The following is a 19,493-nucleotide window of genomic DNA, read 5'->3' as shown; positions in this document are numbered from 1 at the left end:
CTTCATCAAGCTTTATAACAAAATATTTTCCTCAGTGGTAAATTAGTTTATTATCGTCACGTACAGGGGTACAGTGAAAAACTTTGTTTTGCATGCCATCCATACAGATCACTTATCACATCTGTGCATTGAGGTAGTACAAAGGAAAAACAGTAACGGAATGCAGAATAAAGTGTTACAGTTATAGAGAGAGTGCAGTGCAGGCAGACAATAAGGTGCTAGGCCACAACAAAGTAGATTGTGAGGTCAAGACTTTATCTTATCGATCACAATCTACAGTAGGTGGACATTTCTTCTCATCCAGTACTGGGCATCAGAATAGTGGTTCAGCAAGTTAAAGGTGGTGAAGAGGTGGGCTTGGTTGTCAGCATTGGTACAAATGGAAACTAACAATGGCAAGAGGCAGGGAACAGATGGGGAATTGTAGGGAACAAAGGACAGATCTCTGGGGAAGACCAGAGATAATTGTATGGATGTGGGGAAAAAGACCCATTGCTGGTTTCATCTGGGTAAGAGTGGAACCAGCTAAGATCACAGGCGCACACTGGTGGAGAGGTAGTTGGGGCCCTGTTGTCTGATCAAAATTGTCCGCAGATGCAGGTTGGACAAGATGCATGAGGAGAGGTGGGTTACCTGAATTAGGATAATACAGGTTGTCACAGTGACTTTGATTGGAGCAGTTTTGGTAGTGTGGCAGAGGCGGACACCCGACTAGGAGGAATCCAGGAAAGGTGAAAGTGAATTTGGGAGCCTATAAGAAATTCAAGAACTGCTCTGGAAGGTTAGATCGCATGGGATCCAGGGAGAGCTGGCTAATTGGATACACAACTGTCTTGATAATAGGAAGCAGTGGTGAAGGTCGTTTTTCAGACTGGAGGCCTGTGACTAGTGGTGTTTCCTAGGGGTCAGTGCTAGGCCCATTCCTATTTATCATTTATATCAAGGGTTTGGATGAGAATGTACAAGGCATGGTTAGTAAGTTTGCAGATGACACTAAAATAGGTGGTGTCATTGACAGTGGAAATGGTTATCAGGATTTAGAGAGGGATCTTGATCAGCTGGGTAGATGGGCCAAGGAATAGCAAATGGAGTTTAATTCAGATAAGTGTGAGGTGTTGCATTTTGGGAAGACAAGTGAAGGTAGGGTTTTCACAGTGAATGATAGGGCCCTGGGGAGTGTTGTAGAACAGAGGGACCAAGGAGTACAAGTACATGGTTCCCTGAAAGTGGAGTCACAGGTAGACAGGGTGGTGAAAAAGGCTTTTGGCACGCTGGCCTTCATCAATAAGGGCATTGAGTATACGAGTTGGGATGTTATGTTGCAGTTGTACAAGATGTTGGTGAGGCCACATTTGGTATATTGTGTTCAGCTTTGGTCACCCTGCTATAGGAGAGATGCCATTAAGCTGGAAAGAGTGCAGAGAAGATTTACGAGGATGTTGCCAGGACTCGAGGGACTGAGTTATGGAGAGAGGTTGAGCAGCTTGGGACTTTATTTATTGGAGCATAGGAGAATGAGGGGTGGCATTATAGAGGTGTATAAAATCATGAGGGGCAAAGATAGTCTTTTTTCCAGGTTTGGGGAATCAAGAATTAGAGGATATAGGTTTAAGGTGAAAGGGGAGAGATTGAATAGGAACCTGAGGGGCAGCTTTTTCACCCAGAGTGTGGTCAGTATATGGAACGAGCTGCCAGAGGAAGCGGTTGAGGCAGGTACATTAACAACATTTAAAAGGAACTTGGAACAAGTACGTGGATAGGAAAGGTTTAGAGGGATGTAGGCCAAATGTGGGAATCTTGGTCAGCATGGACAGTTGGGCCGAATGGCCTATTTCCATCCTGTATGAGTCTATGACCTCAGAAAGACATAAGACTTGGAGATGGCGCTGCACAGATTCACTGTGTTGGTGCCAGGGATGGAGGGAGTTGTCTTACAAAGGGGAATTAGGAAAAGTTGTCTGTACTGAAGTCTTAAATGTTTAGGGGTGGCAGTAGAGCTGCTGTTTCTCTACTCCAGAGACCAGGGTTCAATCCTGACCTTGGGTGCTGTCTGTGTGGAGTTTGCACGTTCTCCCTGTGACCATGTGGGTTTTCCCCCGGGTGCTCCCGTTCCCTCCCACATCCCAAAGAAGTGGGTTGGTAGATTAATTGGCTGCTGTAAATTGCCCCTAGTATGTGGGTGAGTGGTAGAATCTGGGGTGGTGGGGGGGGGGGGGGTTGATGGGAGTGTGGGGAGAATAAAAAAATGGGATTAATGTCGGTATTGGTTTATTATTGTCACTTGTACCGAGGTACAGTGAAAAACTTGTCTTACAAACCGATCCTACAGGTCAATTCATTACACAGTGCAGTTACATTGAGTCAGTACAGAATGCATTGATGTAGTACAGGTAAAAACAATTAGTGATAGTGACATAGAGTTTAAATTTAAAAGTGTAGAACGATTATAGTAAAGGTAATGAGTAGCTCTGCAGAGAGCAGCTTGCAACGTGTCGCCACGCTCCGGCACCATAAATGGGTGGTTGATGGGTTGCATGGACTTGCTTGGCCAAAGGGCCAGTTTCCATGCTGTACGACTCCATAACAGGGGAGGGAAGGTGAACGTGGAGCCTCAGTTCTCAAAGCACGGGGGTCAGGGGCTGGAATTTGGTCGTGGGAGACTTGAAGGAGAGGGAGAAGAATCTCTCTGAATGTCAGTCGACACAGAAGAGGAAGGCAAGGCATTGACCAGAACGGGGTTGGCATTTTTTGAAGGGAGCAGGATGGGAGAGAGGATAGGTGGGCTGTGTAGGGGAAGAGGAGGAAATAGGGAGTCACACTGATTAAACAGAGAAACGAAACCGGGGAGGTTCCTTCTCCATGTAAAAAGCGAGGGAAAGATGGAATGTGCTGGTGGCAGAGAGTTGATGGGGCAGGTGGGTGTGGGAGAAGGTACAAAGAGTGATTCGGGGGTACAGTTTGGGAGGTACAGAGTGATCCGGGAGGTAAGAAGAGTGATCTAGGGGGGTACAGAAAGTTAACCGGGGAGGGTGCAGAGTGATCCGGTGGAGGGGGGGGGGGGTGTGTGTGATCCCCAGGGTACAGAGAGTGATCCGGGGAAAGGGGTGCAGAGTGATCGGGAGGGGGGATGGGTTACAGAAGGTGATCGGGGCAGGTGGTACCGAGAGCACAGAGTGACCTCGGGGTATACAGAGAGCGATCCCGGGGGAGTTTGATGGATTTAATTGCAGGTTTATTTTGAGCCTCGGGGGCGCGTTTGGTGATGCGCGCACTCGCCGATTGACAGCGCCGCGCGGGGCTGCGCCTGGCGGGGACGCGCGGCGGCTGCGAGTGTCTGGAGCCGGGCTGGAGGAGCGGCGAGCGGGCGCTGTCCAGCGGCGGTGCCCGGCCGTCGGGGTGCGGGACTCACGAGGAGGGGCACCGGGCGGGTGACTGACTGCGGCGGGGCGGCCGAGCGAGCCCGCAGAGCTGTAGATATGTACGCGGGACGGAAGCGGAGGAAGCCGGTGCAGAGGAGGTGAGTGAGTCCGGGAGAGAGTGTGGGACCGGCTCGGGGGCGGTGGGGGTCGGCGGGACTCCGGGGTAAATGCAGAATGTTGCATTGGAGTTAATATAGAATGTTACATTGGGGGTTAATGCAGGCGCTGGCACTGGGGTTAATGTAGGAAGTTGCATTGGGGTTAATGCAGGCGGTGCAGTGGGGTTAATGATGTAGAATGTTGCATTGGGGTTAATGCAGACTGTTATGTGGACTTCCTACAGGCTGCGACTTTGGGGTTAATGGAGGTTGGTACGAGGGTAATTACAGGCTCTGGCATAGGGGTTAATGCAGTCTGGCAAGTAGGTTAGTTCAAAGCATGGCATGGGTTATTAATGTAATGTGGTACGGAGTATTGCAAGTCGTGTCATGGCATTTAATAGCTGCGCTCTGGGGCAATGAATGGTCATCGCTGGGGGACATTAATGCAGTCTGGCATGAGGATTAATGTAAGCTGTTACGGGGCAATTAATGCAGACCATGGCATGGCATTTAACTGATTCTTCAGACTCTGAATTAGTTGTCAGTCTGTTTTGTGAAGGTGCATTGATTTGCCATGTTATCTTGTTTGGCTTGTTACCAGTGTGAAGCCAGTGCTGGCTGATGGAGTCAAATCCAACCCTTCAAAGAGGCACCGCGACCGGTTAAACTCTGAGTTGGAGCGCCTGGCTGGCCTGCTCCCTTTTGCTGAAGATGTGACCTCTAGTCTGGACAAGCTCTCTATCCTCCGCCTGAGTGTCAGCTATCTGCGGTCCAAAACTTTCTTCCGGGGTGAGTTAAAAGGGTGGGAGGATATTGTGGGCAATGAGGAGCAGAAGGGACACTTGCTCATTGGTAACTATGGCCGCCCTACAATGCAGGGGTGAATGGAGCAGAGAGTGGGAGACAGGATATTTATTGACATGCAGACAATAATGTACTTTGCATAGGCATGTATTTTTATACTGAATTATTCCCCTATATTACAAAAGTGACTGCACTTCAGAAACACTCCATTGGTTGTAGGATGTCCTAAGCTAATGAAAGGCGGGTTATTTATGCCAGTTTTTCCTCTCCTTTCTCACAGTCTGTGCCAGTAAGTATACTTTGAGCATAGCCTCATCCTTAACAAGGCTTGTTTGTTCATGAATTCATATCACAGACCATGGAGGGTATCTGTTGGAAGAACTGCAGTCTCGATGTTAAATAAAGCCTTTCCTTTCCACTTTAAAAAAAAGTGGGGTCACATTTTGGAGTTTTGAATTGTTTTTGTGCATATTAATTATTATAGGAGTGCTTTTTTTTCTCTTGGTGATGTGTGGGGAGAACCACTTCTTAGAAAAAACATAGTCTGAACAATATTTTGCTTTAGCAACACATTTACTTCTAGTGTCTGGGTTAAGAAGAAGTAAATTCTGTTTCAAAAATATTGGAGCCAATTGGGTAATGGTGAATTCATACCTCCCCACTTTGTTGCATTTTATCAAAGTGGGTGGCTGGTTTTGATTTGACATTCTTGGGCACTGAAGCTTAAACTCGGTATTCTTTCTTTTGTTGCTGTGTTGTAAAAATGGACAACTATTTACAATAGTGCGGCGTGCTTCACTGGTACAAAGAATGCATTCAAACTCCCTTTAAATATTTATATAAAATACGCCAGTTGTTTTAAAATATCAATCAATAGAACTTAGTTATGGAGCCTGAGTTTGTTTTGTGAATTGAATCGATAGGAAGGTGTTTTACCTCTGCTGTAATCAACAGAATGCTATTGAATGTATGTTTTTTGATCTTGCCCGGATGCTTAATTTCTGTTCTTCTGGCGCACTGCAGAGCTTTCTCCCGTATGGCAGGCATTAATAATTTAAAGAAGTGCTATTTAAAGAATTTATAAAATGGATGAAAGGGGACCGGTCGCCACTTTTTTGATTGCCTATATGAAGGAAGTTGTCCAGGAGGCTTGCTTGTATTTTTTTTGTACATCTTTGGGTATATTGAAGTCTGAGGTGGATTTAAAGTCTTTGTATTTGTCTTTTTCCTTCTTGGATTTTCATAGGCAGCAGAACTAAGAATGGCCATCAGCTGGGCGGGTGGGAGGACACAGAGTATTCTGCATTTACTACCTTCGTGTTCTGTGACAGATTGTTATTTAAAGCCATAATATTGTGTACAGTGTATGGAAGTAGAATTTAAATAATGGATCTTATTACAACCAGAGCAATTGCTCATTGATTGATTGAAATTATGTCAAGGTGAAAAAATTGATTGGAATAATCTTCCAAATACTTATGACGTATCTGAAGGTGGGAGCATGTTACACTTTGCAAATTGTGTGTACTTTTCATAACGGTGTGTTGATTGCTTGTCACTTATGTTTTTATGTGGCATATTTACTTTTCACTGAGTTTCAAAGGGCAGCTGCAGCTAGTACTTCTAACCAGTAGCTGGTTAAGTACTCCTAGCTTGTAAGTTGCCACAATCATGCTAGGTTTACTAAGTCTGACCTCTTAATAACTGGGGAAGAAATGTTTTTCTGCTGATTATTCTTATGCACCATGGCACATTATTCCTTTCTAAGCATACCGCTTTACCTCTCAAAAGTCATTTAGCCTTCATTTGATATGAAAATTTGTTCTTCAGCAAATCTGCTTCCCATATCATAATTCATAGCAGATCCCATTCACTCCATGACCTCCATGTGTCCATCAGCATGTCAGTATTAAACTCTGACCCATGAAGGTCCTCCCCTGCCACCTGCACTTACTATTACCATTGCAGCCTTGTTTGACCACATCATCCTCTGGATACTTTGGGTTTTCTCCAGTGCTGGGTATCCCCAGCTCACATTACTGCACCCTTGACAGCTGTGTCTTTGGATGCTTGGACTGTTATACTCTAGAAATCCTTTCCTAAAACTCTGTCATTCCTATAGTCTCTGCTCCATTAATATCTGTTGTGACAATGACTGAGTCGCTGGAGGCACTGAAGCTGGTTGATATTAAAGGTCTTTATTAATCACAAGCAGACCTTTTGGAGAATCTAATTCCCCTCTCTGCCCACTCAACAGTGCAGTGAGGTTTTACTTTTTACGCACAAAGATAATAAATGATTAACTACAGTGGCTATAATTTCCTACTTACCTGTCTACACTTAGAGTGTTAAAGCTAACTTTTGCGGAGTTACATATTTACAGTGGGAACACATCCCAACTGGCAGAACCCCTTTGAATATTCAAATACCAGTGGCTGGTGTGAGGGGTTCTGAGCACAAAACTCCAGGCACCCAAAGTATACGTCCTTTGTTACAGTGTTGAGGGGTGGCTCCCTGGATATACAAACAGCCAGAATATTAAGTAACAGAACAGACATGTCCTGAGCTTTGTACTATGTGACAGGGATATGTCTGTAATGATGTGTTAATACAGGAGATGGCCACTAAATGCTTTCTCTGATCTCATCATGAAGGTTTCAATGAAAGCCAATTAACATGAACATTCATCTATTGTCTTCCCCTCAGTAGTTACAATGGTACAGAATCAGGATGTCCCACACCTAAAAATTGGTTTTGATGGCTTTAAGTTAACTTTTTTTATTGAAAAAGTTAACTTTTTATGGAATTCTTGTTTTAATTCCTGCTACCCACATCATTCTATAACTCCTGACTAACTCTAACAAGATCCTCACCAAACAATGCTCTAACTATTGTAATATCTCCTTTTTTATTTGGAATGAGTTCAGTTTTTGTCTGATTATCCATTGCTTGGAAGATTAAGAACAATATGTACATGCAGGTTGTTGCTTGAGATTTTTTGAGTGGGTGTGATAATTGTTTAATATCTTCATAAATAGAGGTTTGATATTGAGAACGTTGTGTTTTTTGTGATGTTGGTTGAGTGACAATTTTTGGCCAAGACTCCATGGAGAAGGCACTTGCTCTTCTTCAAAGTATTGCCCTGGAAGACTTTATGTCAGTGTTGTCCCACTTTTTAGCAGAGATGGTCAAGTTGAGAATCTGGAGTGCTTTGGAGAGCCACTCACGTGAAGGCAGGGGAGCTGTGCTTCCTGAGAAATCCTGGCGGCTTCTACTCTAACCATTCTCCCATGTGGAGTGAATGCATGCAATGTTTATCCCATGGTTGTGGAATCAAGAACAAGAAGACATAGTTTTAGGATGAGAGGGGACATGAGGAACTTGAGGGACATCTTTTTTACCCAGTGGGTGGTCCATATATGGAATGAGCTGCCAGAGGAAATGGCTGAGCCAGGTACATTAACAACATTTAAAGGACACTTGGAGAGGTACATGGATAGGAAAGGTTTAGAGAGATATGGGCCAAATGCAGGCAAATGTGACTAGCTGAGATGGGCATCTCAGTTGGTATGAACTGGTTGGGCCGAAGGACCAGTATCTGTGCTGTATGACTCTCTGTGGATTCGGGCGGCACTGTGGCACAGCTTCCTCACAGTGCATGTGACCTGGGTTCAGTCCTGACATCCAGTGCTCTCTGTGTGGAGTTTGCATGTTCTCCCTGTGACCATGTGGGTTTCCTCCGACTGCTCTGGTTTCTTCCCAAATCCCAAAGGTTTGTCATTGGCAAGCTAATTGGCCACTGTAAATTGCCCCCTAATGTGTAGGTGAGTGGTAGACTCTGTGGTGGGGGGGTGGGAGTTGATGATGATGTGGGGAGATTAAAATGGGATTGATGCAGGATTTGTGTAAATGGGTGTTTACAGTGCGGACTTTGTGGGCCGAAGGGCCTGTCTTTGTGCTGTATCCCTCTGTGACGTGATTCCTCATGGAGCTCAGTACTTCCTGCAGCTTCTCAGTAGTTACACTGGGAGAGTAGGTCAAGTTCAGTGGACAGGGCTGTCTCCAAGGGAGATGGGCAAGTTTCAGGTCATTGGCAACTTTTGAATTAATTGAGCTCCCTTAAATCTTTTTAATCACTTCAATGTTTCAATTTTTCCAAAAATCTTTAACTTTTAATTTTTATAATAGCCTTACTAGTTTTTTTGATTATCTTTGAATGTCTTTGAAAGTCAAAGATAGCCAAATTCTTCTGACAGCTGGTAGACCTGGGGGCGGGACTTAGCCAGCTGTCAATGCAGCTCCATGGGCGGAGCTTGCTGTGATTGGCAGGAAGGCACTTGCTACTCATTGGAAAGTGCCAGTGACTCTGGATACATGAGCACCTGAGTCTGTGTGAAGGAAGGAGGCCCCTGAAGATCGACGGGGCAATACACAGCAAGAGCCATTCCGAGATGGCATCCATCCAGGAGAGCTACTGCAGGTCGCACTCGCTAAACTCCCTTTCACCCTCGAACAGGGTCACTTTGACCTCTCCCCCAAGTGGACCTGTCCTGTTCCTACATTTGGCCTGTGAACCAGGTGTTGAGCATCCACCTGTGAGGGCAGTAGGTGATACAGATAAAGAAGGTGATGTGTCAGATCGAGTATCAGTTCCTCAGTACTACACTGGAATAAGAGCCTAGGGTCTGAGCCCAAGTCCTTGGAGTAGGACTTGCACCCCTGAGCAAGAAGGTTGTGGGTTCAAATGCTCAGCACTCAGGCCAGGATGATGTGACATGATTCATTTTTAAGGGCAGGTCAATTAAGGCTGGTATTTATAACATAGTGACAAAGGCTCATTCTAATTTGCAGACAATTTGCTGCGCTCATTTAGCTAATTGTTAACCAGACCCCGAACAAGAGAAGGAAGTGTGCTAGGAATCAAACATAAACAGGTTAGGTTCCAAAACTGAGATTGCCTTTTGTGAGGAAGAATTTGTGGGGCAGCTCAGTGGTGCACTGTTAGAGCTACTGCCTCTCACCTCTAGCGACCCCAGTTCAATCCTGACCTTGGGTGCTGTCTGCATGGAGTTTGCATGTTCTCCCTGTGACTGCATAGGTTTCCCCTGGGTTCTCCGATTTCCTCCCACATCCCAAAGACGTGTGGCTTGGTGGGTTAATGGGCTGCTGGAACTTGCCATTATGTGTGGGTGGGTGGTAGAATCTGAGGCGGTTGATGAGAATGTGGAGCAAATAAAGTGTGTTCCTGATGGTCGGTACAGACTTGGTGGGCTGTAGGGCCTGTTCCTGTGCTGTAGTATATGACTTTTGAAACTTCCCTCCAGTCCTAAGGTGTGTTTTAGGTACAGTCCATTCCTTCAGCACTAAACCCTTTTCACACAAACTGCACTACCTGAAGTTTAGAAAGTTAACGGTTCATTTGATCAAAAATTTTCAAGCGATTAAGGGATGAGTGCTGGAGGTGGAGAGGACATATTTCCATGGGTTGGGGTGTCTAGGACTGTGGGCAGAGAGCAAAGTTGGAGCCAGGCTTTTCAGGAGTCAAGGTGGAAGTTTGGAACTCTCCGTAAGTGTTAACTAATGCTGTCAATAGATAACTTTAAAACTTTTGGTTAAAAGATTTTTATAATCCAAAGGTATTAAAGAGTATGGGTAAAAGCAGGGTATATGGGGTTAAGTCACAGATCAAGCATGGTATTGAATGACAGGGCAGTTTATAGGGGCTTCTCTTTTTCTCATGTTCCAATGAGGTGCTATGTGTCCCTTTGCCTTGTACCTTTCCTCACTCCTCACAACACTGGCAGTCTGTTGCTTGTGACCAACGACTGCCCTTATACTGCTCCCAGACACACAGTGGGCCTTCAGTTGGGCTATCAGTTTTATCATCGTTCTTTTCGTTGCTTTTGTTGTGAATGTAAAAAAAAACAAGCAGTGATTAGTAAAGTAACCCAGCAACAGCAAACAGTCCCAGGGTTTGGGTATTGTGGTGTTTTGAATTTTGTTTTTAATTTGATCTATAACCTCGAGCTATAAGAATGGCTGGGGTAGTCTATTGTGATGGAGCAAGCAGCTTGCTTGCCTTGAGATGAGTGTTTTTGCTGAGTTGTGTGGAAATTTGCAGAACTAGTCTCCCATGGTTGATGATAAAGTGCAAACTCCTTAATACTTTGTAATTTGCAAAAAGGCTTTTCAAGTATTCTTGCTCATAACGGGTGAGAAGTGGCGAGGAACTTGTTAGCCTTGAGACCTGGTCATTTTCCTGTTTGGTGATTGAGCATCCAGGCTGGGGATTGGGCTCATCTCACTGTGAATTTATCTTCCTACCTTGATTAATTTTGAATTTGAAATCATGTTAAACCCATCTTCTGCTTTCATTAAGCCAAGTGCCTTCCCCCTCTCTATTCTTCTGTTTACACAGTTCTTGGTTACTATTACTGGAAGCAAGGTGCCAGTACTAGGATGAAAGGTTATCAAGTTCCCTGGATCTGATGGTTGGCATTCCAAGTTCAGAGGAAGGGGCTGGTGGATGCAGTGGTTGTGATCGTCCAAAATTCCCACTGTTTTACAAAGGTCACAGCACAAATGCGATGCTCCTGCTCTAGAACGGACAAGCCTGAATGCAGGGAGCCACAGGCCAGTTAGCCTCACATCTATTAGTGGGACTCCATTATTAAGAATGCAGTAGCAGGACACTGAGGAAGCCAGTTAAGCAGTGTCAGCATAGTTTTGTGAGGGAGAAATCATCTTTGACAAACATTAAACCTCTTTGAAGATGGAGTGAGCAGGATGGATAAAGTAGATGCCGTGAACTGGGATTTCCAAAGGGAATTCAATAAGTCACCACAGAAAAGGTCACTACACAAAGAAAGAGGTCACGGCATTTGGGGTAATATATAAATTCGGTTTGAGGATTGGTTAATGAACAGACAAACGAGTCAGAATAAGTGTCTCTTTCAGGGTGGCAGTCAGGAATGAGTGGGTGTTCCAGGATCAGAGCTGGGCCGTGACTGCCTACAATCCATACTAATGGTTAGGTGAAGGGACAGAGTGTGTAGTAGCTAGATTGCAAGGGTGAGTGGGTAAGCAAATTGAGGGGAGCGTGCGGGGAACTGCAGTGTAGGGAAATGTTAATAGGAAGAATTGAAAACCAGTGCAAAGGAATGTGGGTGCTCACATCTGTGAACACACATAGTGAGCAGGCAGGTGCAGCGATGAATTAGGAAGCAAAAGGTAAGTTGGCCTTTGTTGCAGTGTGAAAGTGGGGAAGCCTTCCTACAACAATGCACTGGTGGGACCACACCTGGTCATACAGTCAAAGTCATACAGCACAGAAACAGGCCCATGTCCATGTAAATCATCATGTACCCATCTGTACTAATCCCATTTACCAGCACTTGGTCTGTATCCTTCCATGCCTGGGTGATTCGTCCAGATGCTTGAATGCTGTAAGATGCTCTGCTTCCATCACCACCTCAGCCAGTGTGTTCCAGATTGCAACCACCATCTGGGTACTCTGTAGCATTCTGGTCTCCTTATTTCAGCAGAGGTACCTTTGCAAACCGCACCCCCCCCCCCCCCCCCCCCACCATGCTTCTTTTCTTCCCTTTCCTAGCCTTTTTTTTCCATCTCTCTTCTCACCTTTGACCCATCCCCTGGTGGATCTGCTCTCCCCTCCTCCCACACCTGCCTATCACTGTCTCTTACCTGCATCTACCTATCACCACCCTGTGCCCACCCCGCCTCCCCTCTTTTGTCCACCTATCACTGCTCTGCTTTTCCCTCCTATATATTGAACTTCCCCTTTTCCTATCTTCAGTCCTGAAGAAGGGTCCTGACCCGAAACGTTGACTGTCTGCTTTTCTCCGCGGATGCTGCCTGGCCTGCTGAGTTCCTCCAGTATCATCGTGTTTTTCATCTAGATTCCAGCATCTGCAGTCCTTTGTTTCTCTACCTTTGCATTGGAGGCAGTTCAGAGAAGGTTCACTAGATTGATTTCTGAGGTGGAGGGGTTGGCATGTGAGGAAAGGATGGGCCTTTATTGGAGCTGAGAAGAATGAGAGGTGACCTAATTGAAACAAAAAATTTTGAGGGGTTTTAACAGAGTAGATGCAGCGAGAATGTTTTTCCCGTGGAAGTGAGTTCAGAACTAAGTCCTAAAGAGGAGAGAGAGGTATAGTGAGGAGATTCCAGTGTTGGGAACTTAGCAGCTGAAGGCACAGACATTGATTGGGGAGAGATTAGAACAGGGGTGCAAAAGGGCACACCTGCCTGTGCACTGCTCCTGCCTCTCACCTGCAGTGTGCCCATCCCTCATCTGTCTCTGCATGCACCCAGCTCTCACCCTCCGTGCCCGACTCTCACACAATAGCGTGCTGCATACGTCTTACTTGCCCCTCTCCTGGCCACTGCCTCACCCTCGACTCGGCCCCCTCTGAGAATGGTGCGTAATTTTGTAAAACTTTAAAACTTTATTTATATAGCACGGTAACAGGTCCTTCTGGCCCAACAAGCCTGTGCTGCCCAATTACACCCATGTTAACCTACTAACTCTATAACCTGTTCGTCTTTGGAATGTGGGAGGCAGCCGGAGCACCTGGAGGAAACCCACGCAGTCACGGGGAGAACGTACAAACTCCTTACAGACAGTGGCGGGAATTGAACTCCGATCGCTGGTGCTGTAATAGCGTTACGCCAACTGCTACACTACTGTGCCGTTCATGCTGTTTGCAAAATGTACCTGATTTTTTGCATAACTTTATTATGCAGATTGTATTCTTGGTTGAATCTGTTGTAATTTCAAACACTGTTTATATTTATAATAGAGATTCTGTACTTAGAGAAAAAAATAACATGATAAGCCTCTTGCCTCCTCTGACTTTGTCTGCAATATGATAGACCATTAGCTTAATGTTTAGCAGGTAATATATTGATGATTTCAAAGTGAATATTTATGTCATAGTTTTTGACCATTACAAACTATGGGGACACTGGGAGATTAAATGTTAATATCTGTGGGGCGAGGAAGCAGATTGAAGGGTTCAATGTTGCCAATAAGAATATTCTCATTGATATTGGTTTATTATTGTCACTTGTACCGAGGTACAGTGAAAAACTTGTCTTGCATACCGATCGTACAGATCAATTCATTACACAGTGCAGTTACATCCCAGGTTCCTTAGTTCTCTGCAGAGTTTAACTGTTAACATCAAACATTCCCATTTATTTAAAAGTTTCCCAATGAAGATGAATCCAGAAGGGTATCGAAGGGGCCCAGTGGCTTTTCCCTAAGCTACACATGTTTAAATATTGTTACAAATAATTAATGATTCACTGCTTCACTGGAGTAAGTTTGATTGTAATGTACCCAAATGGTAATTTTAATTCTCTTAAGAATATGTGTTCCTGTTAAATGAGTCCAGATGGCATCAGGGAAGGAAGGTTGAATGTTTTCATCCTTGTGTCTTGTTCTTCATTACATTTCTGGGAACAGGCCAAGTATTTGCTTGACTTGCAGAAGCTGCTAAGGCTCTTTGAGTGTGGCACTCGCCCCAACATCTCCACTACTGAAGTCCAGGTGCTGTTGCAGTGAAGGACTCCCTCCAGGAGTAGAAGCTTTTGCAGCTTAATGTGTTGTGCTGCCAGATTTTGACAGATTGTTCAACAGCATTACTGTGGCAAAACTGGAGTCCAGGCGCCTGTGCAATTTTCGTAGTCATAGAGCTATATAGCAGGAAAAGTAAGCCCTTCGGCCCAACTCATCCATGCCGACCAAGTTGCCTAACTGAGCTAGTCCTAATCGCCTGCATTTGGTTCATATCTCTCTAAATTTTTCCTAACCGTGTACCTGTCCCAATGTCTTTTTAATGTCGTAATTGTACACACCTCGACCACTTCCTCTGGCAGCCCGTTCCATGTACGCACTACCCTTTGTGTGAAAAACTTGCCCCTCAGGTCCCTTTTAAATCTTTCCCCTCTAATTTTAAACCTGCGCTGTCTAGTTTGGACTTGCCTACCCTGGAAGAAACACTGTGACCATTCACCTTATCTCTGCCCCTCGAGATTTTACAAACCTCTATAAGTCTTCCCTCAGCCTCCTACTCTCCGGGGCAAAAGGTCCACCTATCCCGTCTCTCCCTAAATCTCAAACCCTTTAGTCCCAGTAACATGCAGGTAAATCTAGTGGTGATCTGTCGATGCTGCCTGATGGGAGAGTGCAGTGAAGTTGTGCAGATCTCCGTACACAGTTGAGCGTTTCCACAGTAGTGTTCTTGATACGAGAGTGCTGTCACTGCATCTGTCCCAACTATTTGCCAAGAGTCATCCAATTTGAACACCATTCGTCGCTGTGTTTTATTTAAATCAAGTGGCAAGTAAGATGGATGCCTGGAGATCAGCAGTGCAAAGGGCTGAATCATTGCCAAGAGACAGCGTCACCATCATAGAATTCTGGCTGGGAGTTACTGAAGCAACAGAGGTATTAACAGGAGTACAGTCAGTAACACTGGGTACTAGCTGGGAGTTGCAGCAGCTTAATTAACCCACCAGCTTGTTTTTGGAATGTGGGCGGAAATGGGAGTTCCCGGAGGAAACCCATGTGGTCACAGGAGAATGGGTTCTCCACACACAGATGGCACCCAAGGTCAGATCGAACTCTAACTGTTGCACCGTTCCAATGATTGTGGGGCTGGCAGAACCCTTTTAAAACCTATTCATTTTACCCCATAATCTCTCAGCTGGGTGTAGTTAAGTGCTGTGTGAATGACTAGACCAGGGAAAGTGCCCTTCAGTTTCTTAAATCCTGCGCATCACCCTATCGCCATCTATTTCAGCAACCCTGGATACCTGGAGTACCTTGGTGCTCTTAGGTCGTCACTCAAATCTCACTCCAGCACAAGGATGCTTCAATGTAGCACTGAGGAAATGCTCACTCTGTAAGGACACTGAATTACCTGAAGGGTTAAGGACCAGAGCAGTTTATTACTTCATCAGGAAATTACATTTACTGTAATTACCACAGTATAATAGAAGACAGACACACAAATCCATCAGAGGTGGGATGATTCACTTGCATTGGATTAATCAGTCCCAGCGGTAAGGTGAAGATGTCTCACTATTGGCCTTGGACACCAGTGGTCTTCTCCTTGGCTGTTTTCCTGGTCTTTATCTTCTCCAGCTGGCCACGGCTTCCATACATCTGCCTTGCAAGCTGCTCTCTGCTTCCTTAATTCCCAAATCAGTCACGACATCCGTAGATTTCAGAATGATTCCCACAAATTGGAAGGTAGTGATGTAACTCCACATTTTAAGAAGCTGTAGAACTCCAGAACAGTTCACCTGACATCAGTGGAGGGAAAATGCTGGAATCTGTTATCACAGACATGGTAACAGAACACTTGGAAAAGGGTTGGAAGAGCCAACATGAATTTATGAAAGAGAAATAAAAGGTTTGACAGATGTGTTTTGAGCTTTTTGAGATGGTAGCTGGCAGAATAAAGAAGGGGGAATGTGTCCAAATCATGCATTTGGGCCTTCGATAAGATGTCACACAAGGGATGATGAAACAAGATCAGAGGACGTGTTATCAGGGGGTAATGTACTGATGTGTATTGAGGATTGGTTAGTCTGTAGAACATAGAGAGTAGGAATAAATGGGTCATTTCTGGGTTGGGTGGCTGTGACTGACAGTGAAATGCAGTACAGAACAGCGATTGGGCCCCAGCAGAAATTTACATGTGTGATTTGGATGACAGGATCAAAAGTAATCTATCCAAATCTGCTGATGCTGCAAAGCTGGGTGGCACGTAGGTGATGAGGAGGGTACGGAGAGAATTCCGGGTCAGATATTAACAGGCTGTGAATGGGTGAAGACATGGCAGATGTCAGAAAATGCGAGGGAACTGGGTCTCACCAACCATAAACTTCTAAATGGCCTTCAATATCTTTGGAAATTTTATCAATTATAAACTGATTTCCTCTCACTTGCTGCAATACTGTTTAAGATTGTTGGAGGTTTCAGATGAGATGTTAAGTGGAGAGCACACCTCCTCCTTCAGGACATGGTACTAGTGAACAAAGGATTGGGGAGATCTCCCTGCTGACTTGGCTGATAGTCATCCCTCCACCAACATCACAACAATGGGTTGTCTTGTCACTGTCATGCGCCAGCTATGGGAGCTTGCTATGCATGAATAGGCTCCTGTGTTTCCACAGTGACACATTTAAGAGGTTGTGCATTGACCGTGTCCTTAGGTGGGTGAAAATGTTGTACGTTTAGATGGCAATGTGCATTTATATGGTATGTTCTGTTTCCTTCATTTCTGTCCATTTGCAAATCATCCCCTGCATCCAGGAGGATTTACCATAGACCTGACTTTGCCACAGGTGAAACTCGCTGGAAATGAAGTTGGGTGATGCTGGAGTAGATTTATTGGGATAACAGAAAGGGAAATTCGGAGCCATGGTCAGTAACATTGAATGGAGCTGGCATTGAAGGTGAAGTCAATGGGGGAGTTAGGTTGAGGTCCAGTTTCAGTTCAGTGTTAACTGAGCTCTCTTGTGGCACATGGCCTTGTAATTTTCCACCCTATACTTCTGTAAGGATGTTGTCAGCACTGACTGAAGAGAAACCTTCAACAGTTATCTCCCCCGACTCCAGCCCAACAGAAAATTCAGGGACATGGAAAAGTTTAGTGATCATTCAGAGATGACTGCACAAGGTAATAATGAAGCTTGTTATGCTGCACTCTTCTTGTTACATGGATAACTCAAAGATGGTATTTGCAGAGAGCATAGAACATTACAGCACAGTGCAGGCCCTTCGGCCCACAATGTTGTGCCAACATTTTGTCCTGCTCTAATAGCTATCTAACCCTTCCCTCCCACATAGCCCCCCTCCCCATTTCTCTATCATTCATGTGTCTATCTAAGAGTCTGTTAAGTGTCCCTAATGTATCTGCCCCCACAACCTCTGCCGGCAGTGCGTTCCACGCACCCACCACATCTCTGTGTTTTTAAAAAAACTTGCCCCTGACAATCCCCCTTATACTTTCCTCCAATCACCTTAAAATTTTGTCCCCTCGTGATAGACATTGTTGCCCTGGGAAGAAGCTCTGACTTTTGACACAAGTAAACACAGAAGCAGGAGTAGGCCACTTGGCCCCTCAAGCCTACCCACCATTCAATATGATGATGGCTGATCTATCGCCAAGGCCTCAACTCCTCTTCTGTGCCAGTTCCGCATAACCCTCAATTCCCTAATCATTCAAAAATTGATCTGCCTCCTCTTTAAATACCCTCAGTCATTCAGCCCCCCAAAACCTCCGTGCAGAGGATTCCAGAGGTTTACTACCTTATGTTGGAAGTTCCTACCCACTTCAATTTTAAATGACCACCGCCCTAGTTAGACCCCTTGTGACATTTTCCAATTGTTTTTAATGCTTGTAATCTGCTATGTTGGAAAGGATAATGAATTATCAAGTAATGAGCTTGTTGTTTTTTGAGATTAAATAACTCACTGTACCTCGGGCACGTGAGAGTCAGTTTTTCATAATCAGTTGCTCTCCAGCCAGAATTGTCAAAAGTGACTTGTTTATCGGTAGCTGAGTGAATTTGCATTGATCTGTTTTGGAAAATCTTCAAGCTCGTGTTGGATCGAGTGCTCAGTGTGTAGCTGTAGCGTGGGAACATGGCAATTGTGCAGAAGGTGTTTGTGATCCCACCTTTTGAATTTGAACGGTGCCACAGCCAAATTTTGAAGAAGGGCAGGGAGAATGCCTTGGTTACTAGCCAATATCTTTCCCTCAACCAACATTGCTACGGCAGGTGATTTGGTCGTTATCAGATTGCAGTTTGTGGCTGCTTGCTGTGTACGAGTTGATAGCTGCAGTTCCTACAAGCCAAGGGTGATGAACAGTCCTTCACTGGCCTGACAGTGCTTTGGGATAGAATCATAGAATTGTGCAGCATGGAATCAGAGCCATTCAGCCCAATGTCCATGCCATCTAGGGGGGGGCACCCTTCCGTATTAACCCTATGGCACTTGTTCCATAGCCCTCTGTACCTAAGCAATCCAACTGTTCATCCAGACAGTCAGCAACCCAGCTTCACCCACTCTCAGGCTGTGCATTCCAGGTACTTGCCACTCTCTGGGTGAAGAGAAGGACCCCTCACAAGCATTCTTAAATCACCCCCCACTTACCCTAAACCTATGTCCTCTAGTTTATCTACCCTTTTGATATGGGGAAAGGTTTCCTGCAGTCTACCCTACCAATACCCCTTATAATTTTATATACCTCAATCATGTCCCTTCTTAACCTCCTCCTCTCCAGGGAGAACAGACCCAACTTCTCCAGTCTCTCCTCAAAACTGCTCCGTCCCAGGCAACGTCCTGGTGAATCTCCTCTGCACCCTCTCCAGCCGCTATCACATCCTTCCTGTAGTGTGGTGCCAGAACTGCACACAGTCCTGCACCTGAGGTTTGACTGTGCTTTTATAAAGTTGGTGCATACCTCCTTTTTCCTATATGCGAATGCTCCCACTAATGAAGGCCGGTATTCCACCTGCTTTTCTAACCACATTGTCCACCTGCGTTGCCACCTTCAGGGGATCTGTGGACTAGTACTCCAAGGTCCTCTGTTCCCCAATACTTCTCCATTAATGTGTATATCCTAGCCTTTTAGTGCTCCCAAAATCTAGCACCTCACTATTGCTGGATGTCCGGCCATAGTGAAAGGCAAAATCTAAATGCAAGTTTTTCTCTCTTTATCCTGCTTACAGCTTGCATTAAATGAGAAAAAAGTGTGATAGAGGAGACAGTGATGTAGTTAGTAGATCTGCTGCCTCACAGCTCCAGCAATCCAGATTCAATCCTGACCTTGGGTCTTGTCTGCTTGGAGTTTGCACCTTCTCCCCCGTGACTGTGTGGGTTTTCCCTCCGATGCTCCGGTTTCTTCCCACATCCCAAAGACATGCGGGTTGGTAGGCTAAATCGGTTACTGTAAATTGCCTGCAGTGAGCAAGTGAGTGGGAGAATCTTAGGGGTTCATGGGATTGTGGGGAGAATACAATAGGATTAGTGTAAAGTTAGTGTAAATGCATGCTTGGTGGTCAGTGTAGCCTCAGTGGGCTGAAGGGCCTGATTCTATAGCTCTGTGAAATAAAATAGGTCCTA

The 19,493-nt window shown here is 45.2% G+C and overlaps 1 protein-coding gene across 1 annotated transcript in view; it reads left to right on the top strand.

Annotated features, from left to right (window-relative positions):
• Positions 1–3,360: 3,360 nt before the first annotated feature.
• Positions 3,361–19,493, top strand: part of LOC127570906 (aryl hydrocarbon receptor-like) — a 136,426-nt gene continuing 120,293 nt past the window's right edge. Inside the window, 2 exon segments of the mRNA XM_052016832.1 lie at positions 3,361–3,517; positions 4,122–4,309. Coding sequence (XP_051872792.1) covers positions 3,477–3,517; positions 4,122–4,309 — 229 coding nt within the window. The 5' untranslated portion in view covers positions 3,361–3,476.

The sequence above is a fragment of the Pristis pectinata genome, chromosome 1, assembly GCF_009764475.1.
Source record: "Pristis pectinata isolate sPriPec2 chromosome 1, sPriPec2.1.pri, whole genome shotgun sequence".
Lineage (NCBI taxonomy): Eukaryota > Metazoa > Chordata > Chondrichthyes > Rhinopristiformes > Pristidae > Pristis > Pristis pectinata.
Note: the sequence above shows the minus strand (reverse complement) of the source record. Positions and strands in the feature narration are given on the sequence as shown.